Genomic DNA, 13,627 nt, shown 5'->3' with positions numbered 1-13,627 from the left:
GAGACTTCCCTACCTGGGTTGCCTGGTCATGGAAGCGCCGCGTCACTGTCCCTGAGTATATTTTTATATATTATTTTATCTTTGCCTTTTTCATACTAGGAATTGAACTGGATGAAGATGGGTCTCTAGATGGAAACAGTGATTTAACAATCCGAGGGCGCCTGCTGTCCCTGGTAGAAAAGGTGACATACCTGAAGAAGAAGCAAGTAGAAAAACCAATGGAGAGTGACTCTAAGAAATCCTGTGAGTATGAAATGGCAGCGACAAGTGACTCAGCTACTGGAGTTCAGTCCCTCTTTTGGATGACTTTTCCCCTCGTCAGACAGTGAGGTGATTGAGTTTGCCAATGCAGTGTATTTGATCAGAGACTAACTATTGAGGTTCCTGGTGTGGCGCTGTAGGATCAGCACTGGACTACTAACCACAAGATCAGCAGTTCAAACCCACCAGCAGCTCCTCAGAAATCCTACACAGGGTCACTGTGAGTCAGAACTGACTCAACAGCACTTAGCAGCAACATAATAAAAATCATTTAATTTCCACAACCAAATACTGTGTTGACGTATTTCCAATATCCTTGCATCACAGGAAGCATTTTCTTAAAGTTTAGGTAGATAGTTTCCAGAACTATATTTTGGTTCCAAAATGTCTTTCCAAGTATTATGCACTTCTTCTTCTTCCATGCCCTGTTTAAGTGGAGTGTATTGCTGCTACTCCAAGAAAGCAGATGCACACTCTGCTTGGGAGTGTCTCCTTCTTGGCTGGGGGTGGCACACTGACCCCTAAAGAGCTCAAGAAGTCGTTTTGTGAGCTATGGCTTACTGATTGTGTCCACTTGGAGACACTACTGATTTAGCCAATGATTGAGAGTAATTATCCAAACAACTGTCCCTTGATTTGTTCTTCAGTTTCACAATCAAATCTGAGTCCAGTTTTCTTCACAGTTTGCTTTCAGAGTTTCTTATGAATCTCTTTATGTTATTCTCAGGTATATGATCTTGACGTTTTAAAAGTGAAACATAAAGTATATTGCTATTTTATCTTCATTTTGTATTTGGTTAAATCAGTAGTTGTTTTTTCCCTTAAGGAATCTACAGATATAAGTTAGAAAGCTTCTTTTGAAAATAGTGAAGGTACTGATGATAGGGATTAAGTACTTCAGTCGGTCACATCAATGCCTCTTAGTTTTTGCAATTGTGTTAGTTATTTCCAGAGTTTAGGAAGTTTCTGTTGAAAAGCAGGGGAATGCATTGCAAATAGTATTCTGTGAGTAAAAAAAAAAAAAAAAAAAAATGTTCACTTCAATATACCTTCCCAATCTAGAAAGATAATTTGGGTGAAGAGTAGAAGTCCAAATTTAAGTAAAAATTGAAGTCACTGTTGTAAATGAGTCAACTGAGGAGACAATTAGATGACCAGATAACTTGGCATATCCATGACTGAACTTGTTAAAGGTGTGTGTTCTTAGTCCCTCTGGGAGGAGTGTCATGGACCTATCATCTCAAATGAATGGACATTCTTTCAATTATTTAGGGATTACCACCTGCTTCGTTGAAATGACTGTAATTTGAAACAGCTTAAATTCTTTAACGATAATGATGGCTTTTAAAGAAAGGATTGAGTATTTTTATCTTTCTGTGTTTGACTCTGATCTTCATTATATATATAAAAATTTTAAATGCCATTAAAATGTCTAACTGATTTGTCTTTTTATATTGCTTTCCTTTTTTATGAATTATCTGTTATGACTTCACAGCCACTCTTCAGCAGTTGATTTCTGAGACTATGGTCCGGTGGGCACAGGAATCTGTCATTGAAGACCCTGAGTTGGTGAGGGCTATGTTTGTGTTGCTTCATCGACAGTATGATAGCATTGGAGCTCTGGTCCGGGCTCTGCCAAAGACCTACACCATAAACGGCGTCTCAGTGGAAGATACCATTAACCTGCTAGCATCTCTTGGACAGATTCGCTCTTTGTTGAGTGTCAGGATGGGCAAAGAAGAGGAGAAGCTTATGATTCGTGGATTGGGGTAAATTATTTAATGTAACAATCCTTGGTCTTCTAAATTTCTTCTAATTGTTGATATCCTAAGTAGTATAGTAGGTGAACTAAGGTGAACATAGTATCTAGATGACATCAGTAAATTAGTTTTTTTGTTTTGTTTTGTTTTTTTGTTTTGTTTTTCCTGGAGGCTATATTGTAAAGCTGAATAAGAAAGTTGCTCTTGGTGACAAGGTATGACAAATTTTGCAGCTACATGCTAATATAGCGGTGACAGGCAGCACATATTTTAGAGTTGTTTTTTTAATCTCTCAATGATGTATAATAATATAGAAATTATAGGTTGTTAAATACTAAGATCTGTGGGGGAAGTTGTTCACCAATAGAAGGTAAACAGGTAGTTTTCCTTGGAAAACAAAGGACAATCAGCAACCTCTTCTGAGAATTCAACATCATGGGTTTGTATTTCACATGGATATGTACTCCAGACTGAGAAGCTAGTAAAAGTTGGTCTGGAGTAATGAATCTCAACTCCATTAACAATAAAACCTTGCAGGGAGTGGAATCTTACTACCAAAGTTTAGTAAGATTCAGTTTAGTAACACAATCAGAAACTATGAAGAATATAAAGAAATAATCTGCTATGAATGAGCATATGCAGAGATAATAAACAGTGGAATTAGACACCCTAAGTACTTCAAATAATAGAGTGAGAGTCTATAAAATTAACTATTAGGTTAAATTTTAAATAGTTCTAGAAATGAAAAAATACAAGAATTTACTTTAAAACTGACTTGATTAAACTGCAAGTAAGATGTGGCTCAAAATCAAATTAATAAATTGGTTCATACTGAGGAAATTAGTTAGAAATGCAGCTCAGAAAGATAAAGAAAAAAAAATACAAAAGAGAAAAAGACCTAGAAGGTTGTATATAAAAATTTCAGCTTACACTGAATAGAATGTCCAGGAAAGACAGAATAGATGAATTACTGAAGGGGAGTATTTGAGAGAGATTGCCTTTAAGTTTTTAGAGTTAAACAAACAAACAAACAAACATGAATTCACAGATTCACAAAGCACACTTAGTTTCACATCCATAGCCAGCTATACTGTAGTGAACTGCATTAACACCATAGACAGGCCATTTTAAATGCCATACTGCTTGCAAAGAAACAATACTGAGAATTTCCAACAGCATAGTTATAGGTTAGAAACCAGTGGAATGAAACATTCAAAGTTCTGATGGAAAATAACCATCAATTTAGAATATATTACCCAACTGAGAATTTAGCATCATGAGCTAATGCTGTCTGTATATGTAGTTGGGGTAAAGAGTTTATAACCCATATTCAAGAGAGATGACAAAACCAGACTATTTACTTTTAGTTTCTCATTGAAAGACTTTCTAAACTTCTCGTACTAACAGCTGTACTTTAGGAAAAAGAAAATGAATTCAGAGGGAATGAGTAAGATGTGATATGTTTTAAGAATATGCTGTTAGTGTATGTATGGGTAAATTTAAGCAATCATCAATAAACAAAAATGATTTTGAGATTGGAAATAGGATGGAATGAAATTGCCAGTCAAAAAAAAAAGCTTATTTAATTAAACAAGTGGAAAAAAAAATTAGGTAAGAAATGGTGGTAGTGGTGTGTTTTGGAGTCTCTTCCAACTTATAGTGACCCTGTACAGGATTTCCAAGACTGTAAATCTATCTCTTGCAGAACGGCTGGTAGTTTCGAACTGCTGACCTTGCGGTTAGCAGCTCTGGTAGCGTAGTGGTTACGAATCGGGCTGCGAACCTTAAGGTCAGCGGTTCGAAACTACCAGCCGCTCCGCGGGAGAAAGATGAGGCTTTCTACTCCCGTAAAGATTTACACCCTCGGAAACCCTGTACAGGGTCGCTATGGGTCGGAACCGACTCGATGGCACTTAACAACAACAACAACAACATGCTACCAGAGCTCCTTAAAAATAGCACTTTATTTCTTAAAAGAGTATGAAGCAATGATATTTGCTATAAGTGTATTTAAGTCACTCAGTAGTGATAAATAAATTATTGTGAAAAAATAAAATACTGCTTTTTTATAGTATTAGGAATGTTTCACACAAAGAATAAACTTAATAAATGACAACCTGCCTTCTGGGTTGTATAATTATTTAGTGTACCTAGTGGTGAAAGCAAACATAGTTTTTCAATTAAGATTTTCCAAATTCATTCATTTTGAATTAATAAGGAAAAAATACCGTGATTGCATGTAGGGTTTGAAAATGTGTTGAAAGTTCTATTGCTAAAAATGCTTCAGTCTAACATGAAAGGTTGCTTATTTTTAACTTCAGTTTTTAAAAAATATATAAAATAGCTCAGACATAATTAGAATTCAGAGTCACAATTTTGAGTTGTACTATTGATAAATTTTCTTTACTAAAAGTAATAAACCATTCAAATCATACTATTGCACTTTTTTGATACATCCAGAGTAGCTGAAGTTTAGCATATGACAAAATGCAATAGATGAATGACTAAACTGTTGTTGTTAAGCGCTGTTGAGTTCCAATTCATAATGACCCTGTACAGAGTTTGTGGCACTGCGGGTTAACGCGCCAGACTGCAAAGCCATTTGAACTGCAAGGTCGGCAGTTGAAGCTCACCAGCTGCTCCTCGGAAACCCTCTCCAGGGTCACTGTGGGTCAGAACTGACTCGACGGCACTTCACAACAACAACAACAGAGTTTCTGAGGAGCAGCTGGTGGGTTTGAACTGCTGACCTTGTGGTTCGCAGTCCAGTGCTGCTTCTACAGCACCAAATCAGGAATCTGAATGTCTAAATTAAGGAAATCAAATTTGAAGGCAAAGTTTTGGGTTCCTTGTATACTATTTTCCTGTTATATTTCTAACAGGAAATGTTTTATAGAAAAGATGCTTGCATTGATTTGATTTATATTACAAGGAAACTCAATAAGCTCTTCATTTGCAATGACGAGTAGTACTTCATCCTAAACAATAAGAGCCTTAGAAAACCACACATAGTTCAATACGATGTAAGGAAGTATTAATAATATGAAACATTTGAGGTGTTATCTGCTACTGTTTGTTGAAATCAAATGTCCACCTTAATGAATTGATTTCCTTGTATTTAGACTTCTTGTTTATTTAGTCTCTCTTAGAGAACATGCCTTTAAAAATATTTTGCCAAAATGATAGTAAGAATGTAACAGGAAATAACTCTGTTGTTAAGTGCCATTGAGTCGATTCCAACTGTTAGTGACCCTAGATAGCTTTTCTGAGGAGCAACTGGTGAACTTGAACCACTGACCTTGCTGTTCAAACCAACCTTGCAGTCCAGTGCATTAACCCACAGCACCACATTACTGCATTACTATAAAATAGTGTTATTGTTGTTGAAGTACCATCAAGTCAGTTCTGACTCGTAGCAACACTGAATAAGGTTTCTGAGGAGTAGATGGTGAGTTCAAACTGGCGGTCTTTCAGTTAGCAATCCAGTGCTTATCGTAAAGAGCCATACCAGAGCTCTGTAAAATAGTATCTATGTGAAAAATGGAGGTAATAATGTATCAAGAATTCATATAGGAATTTTCAGATAAACAAGGAAGGAGCTCTGGTAGCGTAGTAGTTACGAATCGGGCTGAGAACCGCAAAGTCAGCAGTTCGAAACTACCAGCTGTTCCACGGGAGAAAGATGAGGCTTTCTGCTCCCATAAAGATTTACAGCCTCAGAAACCCTGTACAGGGTTGCTACGAGTTGGAACTGACTCCACAGCACATAACTACCATGGTATAATAGCAATTCATATAATTATACCAAAGAAGTTAAACATAGGGATGTGCTTGAAAAGAAGTGTCCAGGAATATCTTTCATATAAACTAATGTTCACATGTTTAGCACTTTACTTGTAATTAAAAATAATTGAATACTTACATACAATTGTGTGTGTGTGGTTTGGGTGAAAGTTTATAGAGTCAGTTCATTTCCATTCAGCAGTTTATGTCTTGTTTTCTTTTGTCACAGTTGCAGTCCCTGCACTGTAACTTTTCCCATGTCCCCCCTGGGCTTCCCATTTCCATTTGTTCTTCTTTCCTGCCCCTTTCTGCTTTCTGAGCTTTGTTTTTCTGCCAAATGCTACTTGTTTTCGTCTCATATAGTTGATTGTTCTGAGAAGTACGTTACTCGCAGGTATTCATGTTCACTGTATTGTTGTTGTTAGGCACCATCAAGTCAGTACCGACCCATAGTGACTTAATGCACAGCAGAACGAAACACTGCCCTATCCCGGGCCAGCCTCACTGTTGTTGCCTCGCTTGAGTCCATCGATGCTGCCACTTGGCCAGTCTATCTTGTTGGGGGTCTTCCTTTTTTTCTCTGACCTTCTCCAGTGACTGGTCCCTCCTAACAATATGTCCAAAGTAGGAGAGGCAAAGTCTGGCCATCTTGGCCTCTAAGGAGCACTCTGGCTGCACTTCTTCCAACACAGATCTGTTGGTTCTTTTGGCAGGCCATGGCACTTTCAATATTCTCCTCCAACACCATAACTCAAATGCATCAATTCTTCTACAGTCTTCCTTATTCACTGTCCAGCTTTCACATGCATATGAGGTTATTGAAAATACCATGGCTTGGGTTAGGTGCACCTTAGTCCTCAAACTGACTTCTTTGCTCTTCAACACTTTAAAAAGGTCTTGTGCAGCAGATTTGCCTAATGCAATACGTTGTTTGATTTCTTGACTGCTGCTTCCATGTTTACTTTATAGGTCTGTTTATTTGGCTGAAAGGTGATCTCCTGGGGTGGGTTCAATTTCAAGTTTGAAGGGTGTCTAAAGGCCATAGTCTCGATCAGACTAGCTTGTCTGGTATTTTTTATGATTTTGAATTTTGTTCAACATTATTCTTCAACTCTGTCCAGACCTTGTATTGTGATCCCAATCAGAGCAGTTGGTTGTGATAGCCGGGTACCATCTAGTTCTTCCGGACTCAGGGTTTTGGAGGCTGAGGTTTGCATAGTCCATTAGTCTTTTGGACTGCTTGTTGCCTTGAGTCTTTTATTTTCATCACTCTTCTTTGCTCCAGATGAGGAGCGAGCAATTGCCACATCTTGGATGACTGCTTACAGATTTGTAAGACTCCAGTTGTTACTCCCAAAGTGGATGTAGAACCTTGTCTTTGTGGACTACATTATGCCAGTTGATCTAGATGTCCCCTGATATTATGATCCTAAGCTTCCAAACCCAGTGACTCATTCCTTCAAGGTGTTTGATTATGACTAAGAAGGTTTTATAACTTTGCCACTTTGCCCCCTGTATGCTCTACTGTATACTTATATATATATATATTTGCAGCAAATACAAATACTTAATGGAAATATCATCTACCAAAGCCTTATATACTTAGGAATATAGTTTCTTTTACTTTCCTACAATTGTTCCATTTTCATGTTGACCTATGATCTACCCATTCATATATATTAGTGTGATGTATTAGTATGTATTAGTGTTATGTATGTATGTATTAGTGTTATGTATTATGTATGGAATGGCATTTCCCTTTAACTCTTGTGTACCTCCCAGTGTCTTCCTTTGCCTTGGTCATATTGTTCTAATCTCCGGCTTACTGTATAATGCTTTTCCCTGGACCCAAGTCAGTACATATCTACTCTCTAGTTAGTGATCTTTCACTCCTTCCCGTCCCTTCCCTGATAATCATGTTGTCCTCCGGATTCAGTCCAGGACTTTCGTGGACTCATTGTTCTCTAACTTTTAGTAGTGTTCCATTGTGTCTTTGTTCCATAATTTATCAGTTCATCCATTGATGAACACTTAGGTTGGCTCTCTTCTTTGGGGCTGTAATTGTGAATAATGCTTTAGGGACCGTGGGTGTGCATCTATCTGTTGATGTCACAGCTCTCATTTCTCTAGGACATACAAGTACCTAGTAGTGGAATTGCTGAATCCTATGGTATTTTTACTTCCAACTCTTAAAGGATGTGCCATACCATTTATCATAGTGCTTGTACTATTGTATAGTAGTATTATATACACCAGCAGCATTATATATTATTTTTGTAAACCATTACTGGGTTTTAAAAAGATAATTGCTCTTTCTATTCTAAATACATTAGTAATTATTTCTAAATGATTAATCAGAGTCTCAGTTAAATTTATATTTAAATTTTGCTTTTACCTCTGTGTTTTCCCCCATCCCTGTCTTGTACTTCCAGGGATATCATGAATAATAAAGTATTTTACCAGCACCCTAACTTGATGAGGGCCCTTGGAATGCATGAAACAGTAATGGAAGTCATGGTGAATGTTCTTGGTGGTGGTGAGTCCAAGGTAAAGAACAGCCTTTGAGTCCGACTAAGTTGTCTTAGAGAAGGTTCTCTAAAGACACAGAACCAGAGAGTTATAAAGAAACTGGCTTACACAACCATGGGAGGCTGGCAAGTTCAAACTCTGTAAGGAGTTGATAGGCTGAAGATGTCCACTGGTTTGTGTTCTAAGATCTGTAGGTCAGGTTGACAGAGATGCAGAATGAAGAATGAACTGAGTTCTCACAACATGTCTGTTATCTGGAGATAGAGCACACTCTAAAGAATCTTCCTTTTCAATGGATGGATTGATTGTATTACAGTAGCTTATAATTTTTGGAAGGTAATGTACTGTATCCCAGACCAACTAATTTAGTCTATGTAACTATTCATGAGGGCAACTAGACTAGTGTTAGGTCACATCATTGGGAACTATAGTTGCGTCAAGTTTACACATAAAATTAACCATCACAGAAGTAGTTTATTATAGCCTATTGAAATACATAGGTTTTATGATCTTAAAAGAGATTTTCTTAATTATTTTTTGGAGGAGTATTTAGTAAAGAACATTTTTGGAAAAAAAATAGTAAAACCTTAGAGACTAAGAGTTGAGTGTGATACTAGTCCCCACCCCCTTTGGTATTAATAATTTTTTAAATTTTATACTGTGCACTTTGCTGTCTCCTAAGTTAATATCTTCTAGAAAATCTTTTGAAACTGCTAAAGTGAAAACTTTTTTTTTCCTGATTTTGAATTTGTAAATCATCACCCATCACATCATCTTGTTTAAATAGATTACTTTTTAAGGTGTACCTTTCACAATGTGATTAGTCTAGTTGCCCTCATGAAGTAGTTACAGAAACTAAATTAGTGGGCTTCAGCTGGAGCAGTTTACCATCCCACAATGATCAATCACTGAAATCAGTTCTTGTTAAGTGCCTCTTGTCAGTTCTAACTCATAGTAACACTGTATAGTGTTTCCAAAGAGTGGCCGATGGGTTTGAACCAGTGACCTTTTAGGTAGCAGTCAAGTGCTTATCCTACAGCACCACATGAGCTCCATATTCGAAATATAATCAGTCCATATTTGTCATGTTTACTTTACCAGTTGTTGTTGTTGTTATTAAGTGCCATCAAGTCAGGTGCCTACCTATAATGACCCTTTATAGAGTTCCCAAGGAACAGCTGGTAAGCTTGAACCACTGACCTTGTGGTTCAAACCGACTTTTCGGCCCAGCACATTAACCCACAGAGCCATATCAGGACTCCAGTTTACCAGTTAGGCAGACATATAAAGATATTTATCATATATTCTGGTGAAGGTAGACTCCAGGGAGTATCTGAAGTATAGGATAACAAGATTTAGCCCTCAAGGGAGAAATAGTTGATGAGGACCAGCAGTCATGCTTTCCAGTTAGGGTGGTCATTCTTGCAGGCCAGGAGTGTACCGGCCAGGAGTGTGCCCTTCAGTGAGGTTTGAAGCCCTGGAGAAATGCCCCAACCGATACTAATTTGTTGTTATTAAGTGCCATTGAGTCAGTTCCAACTCAGAGGGTTGCTATGGGTTTCCAAGGAGTGGCTGGTGGATTTGAACTGCTGACCTTGTAGTTAGCAGTCCAGTGCTTATCTTATAGCATCACACCGGGACACCCTGTTATGTAGTTCCAAGAACTGAACTAGTGTACAGTCCAAGCAGTTAGCATACTCCCTTCAAAGCAACGTTGCTCTTCAAGTCTCCCAAGAGAAACCTGGTAGCTTACTTCCAAACCCTCAGCCACTGACCCCCAGGTATGGAGCACAGTTCTGCTCTGACGCAGTGGGCTTACCGTGAGTGAAAGCCGAGTCAATGGCAACTGATTGGTTAAGGACTCAATGGGTCTTTTTCATAATTTATCTCATTGAATCCTACCCACTAATACCGTATTATTTCAGTTTTACAAAACGAAATCAAAGAAATTGCAGAATTTCCTAAGGAATAAGATTTAGTCCCCTGGAGATGTGGTCCACACTGGAAGCCCAGTGGAGCCTCCCTGCTTTCTAAACTAGGCTTGTGTGCTGCCTGCGGATTTTTATAGATTAATTCCAGATCCAGCCCACTAATGGTATTAAGTAATTGCTTTCATTTTCAGTAGCTCAAGGTCTTGGTGGGTCACAATCCAGGCATTAAATAAGTAACATTTCTGATCCTGGGCAGACAGGAGCACCATGGATTGGTAATATGATTGAGATCTTATCATCTGAACTAAACTTTATAGAGATCATTTGATTAAATAGCTAACTAAATGCTTTTCATATAGGAAATCACCTTTCCCAAGATGGTGGCCAACTGTTGCCGCTTTCTGTGTTATTTCTGTCGGATAAGTAGGCAGAATCAAAAAGCTATGTTTGATCATCTTAGTTATTTACTGGAAAATAGCAGTGTTGGTCTTGGTAAGTCAATTCTACCTTTTTATTTAATCTTTAAGATAAAGGAATATTATATTACCTTTGGAAATTGAAGTTAACTGTCAATTAATTTCAATTCAGAACAAATTACATTTAAAAATTGCATTGCAAGAGAAAGTGTGTTTGTATATGGAATCTGTACAGCACAATCTAACCTTGATTCTTTTTTTTGCATGAATAGCCTCGCCAGCTATGAGAGGGTCTACACCTCTGGATGTGGCTGCAGCCTCAGTGATGGATAATAATGAACTCGCCTTAGCTCTGCGTGAGCCTGATCTGGAAAAGGTAAACGTTTCTGCCTGTGCGTTTCTGTGCGTTATGTGGTAGGTAGGTATTTTTTAGAGGATTATTCAAGAATATGCAAATGATGATATGCTCCACTATTAGCCCAAAATTGGCAATTCTGACCCATCAAAAGATAGCTTAGAAGATAGGCATCTTCTTTGTATAGATCACAGCTTTTAAAACTGCATGGAGCAGTTCTGCTCTGTATACAGAAGGTGCTATGAATAGTCGGTAACTGAAAACAACAACAACAACAAAGTTAGAATGAACCAGAAGTTAATCCAATATATATTCTCTTAACAAGTGCATTGTTAATGGTAAGTTGGGATACAATATCAGCATATAGAAAACCACAGGTGGTGTTGGTGATTCACTGGTGGAATTTTCTCCTTTCATGTGTGAGACTTGGGATCAATTTCACTCACGGCCTTCACCCACCTGTTAGGGGAGATATGTGTGTTACTATGAAGCTGAACAGATTTCAGTAGAGCTTAAAGACTAAGATGAGCTAGGAAGACAAGCTTGGAGATCTACTTCCAAAGCTTAGGCAATGTACATCCTGTGCACCACCATGGTCTGATCTGAAAGTGAGTATGAAGATGGGGCTGGGTAGGGCAGCATTTAGTTTAGTTACTTGTACATAGCGTGCGCACGAGTTGGAAAGCCAACTCAACAGCAGTAGGGTAGGGACAAATAATTTTATCTATAGTTCCATCATGATCTATTTTGTCACATTTGTTTTATTGGTCCATTTTTAATTTCCTAAAAATTTGCTTTAACATCTTATAGACACAACTCATCTCATTAGTAAGGTTATGTATTCTAGTGCAGCATGCCAGTATCATGCTAGGCCATGCATAACTAAGTATAGTAAATCGTACATACGTTTGCCAGAATATGGATTATTTTCTCACTGTTGTAATTGCAGTTGCATTCTAAGTCTTCGAATCCTTCCCTTACTTTGCTAGAGTTTTGTTCTTACCTGAGAAACCAGAATGACCATGTCAGTCATCTGTTCAGAACTCTCCAAGACTTCTTCCCTTCTCACTCAGTAAAAATCTTGTGTTACAGTAGCTCCCACACCACCTTCTCTCACTATGTGATTTCATCTCTACAAGTCTCTTGCTCTCTTTTCTTCAGTCACACTGGTGTATTGCAGTTCCTGGAAAATTGCTCAAAAGCACATGTTGCAGTGAATTGTGGAACAATGCTGTCTATGATAGGATAATATTCATGCACCTACATACTGCTGCTCCACTTCCTGTTTCCTCTGTTTTCAGTCTCTTCTCCACAAAGAACTGCTAAGCTCCATTTCAGAAGTCCTTTCAGGCATTGCTCAAAAGCCACCTTCTTAGCCAGATCTTATTGAAACCTCTTTTGCCCATCCTTTTGAAATTCTTCATACCTCTCTTAACTAAATGATTTTCAACAGTTGAAAATTTTTTTTCATTTATATATATTTATCATCATTTATTTATCTAGTAATGGATGGAATAAAAATTGAAATCTTTCAAGAAAGTGAGGCGGCACAGGAGGCACTCACTCATCCATGCCAAGAAATTTGGAAGACAACTATCTGGCCATTTGATTGGAAGAGATCCATATTTGTGCCCATTCCGAAGAGAGGTAACCCAACGGAATGCGGAAATCATTGGATAATCTCTTCGATATCCCATGCGAGTGAAGTTTTACTAAAAGTAATACAGAAACGGCTACAATCATACATCGACAGAGAACTTCCAGAGGTTCAAGCTGGATTCAGAAGAGGGTGTGGAATAAGGGATATCATTGCTGATGTCTGATGGATCTTGGCTGAAAACAGAGAACATAAGAGAGATGTTTACCTGTGCTTTATTGACTATGCAAAGGCTTTCAATTGTGTGGGTCATGACAAGCTATGGACAACATTGCGAAGTATGAGTATTCTGGAACAATTAATTGTGTTCATGAGAAATCTGTACCTGGACTAAGAGGCCATTGTTCGAACAGAACATGGGAACATTGGTTTAAAATTAAGAAAGGTGTGCGACAGGGTTATATTCGCTCACCATACTTATTCAACTTGTATGCTGAGCAAATCATCTGAGAAGCTGATATATGAAGAAAAACATGGCATCAGGATTTGAGGAAGGCTCATTAACAACTTGTAATATACAGATGATACCATCTTGTTTGCTAAAAGTGAAGAAGACTTAAAATATTTACTGATAAAGATCAAAGAGCACAACCTTTGGTATGGATTGCATCTCAATGTAAAAAAAACAAAAATCCTCACCACTGGACCAATAAACAACATTCTTATCAATGGAGAACAGATTGACGTTGTCAAGGACTTCATTCTTCTTGGACCAACTATCAACATTCATGGAAGCAGCAGTCAAGAAATCAAACGACGTATTGTATTAGGCAAATCTGCTGCACAAGGCCTTTTAAAAGTGTTGAAGAGCAAAGATATCTGCTTGAAGACTAAAGTGTACCTGACCCAAGCCTGGTATTTTCAATAACCTTATACGCATGCAAAAGCTGGACAGTGAATAAGGAAGACCATAGAAGAATTGATACATTTGAGTT

At 37.9% G+C, this 13,627-nt stretch overlaps 1 protein-coding gene across 1 annotated transcript in view; it reads left to right on the top strand.

Annotated features, from left to right (window-relative positions):
* The window catches only part of RYR2 (ryanodine receptor 2 (cardiac)), a 786,033-nt gene that overhangs the window by 443,410 nt on the left and 328,996 nt on the right, over positions 1-13,627 (top strand). Inside the window, exons 40-44 of the mRNA XM_006872010.1 lie at positions 100-243; positions 1,757-2,030; positions 8,237-8,351; positions 10,624-10,756; positions 10,953-11,056. Coding sequence (XP_006872072.1) covers positions 100-243; positions 1,757-2,030; positions 8,237-8,351; positions 10,624-10,756; positions 10,953-11,056 — 770 coding nt within the window. The remainder of the gene's footprint in view (positions 1-99; positions 244-1,756; positions 2,031-8,236; positions 8,352-10,623; positions 10,757-10,952; positions 11,057-13,627) is intronic.

Source organism: Chrysochloris asiatica, unplaced genomic scaffold, assembly GCF_000296735.1.
Source record: "Chrysochloris asiatica unplaced genomic scaffold, ChrAsi1.0 scaffold00179, whole genome shotgun sequence".
NCBI lineage: Eukaryota > Metazoa > Chordata > Mammalia > Afrosoricida > Chrysochloridae > Chrysochloris > Chrysochloris asiatica.
Note: the sequence above shows the minus strand (reverse complement) of the source record. Positions and strands in the feature narration are given on the sequence as shown.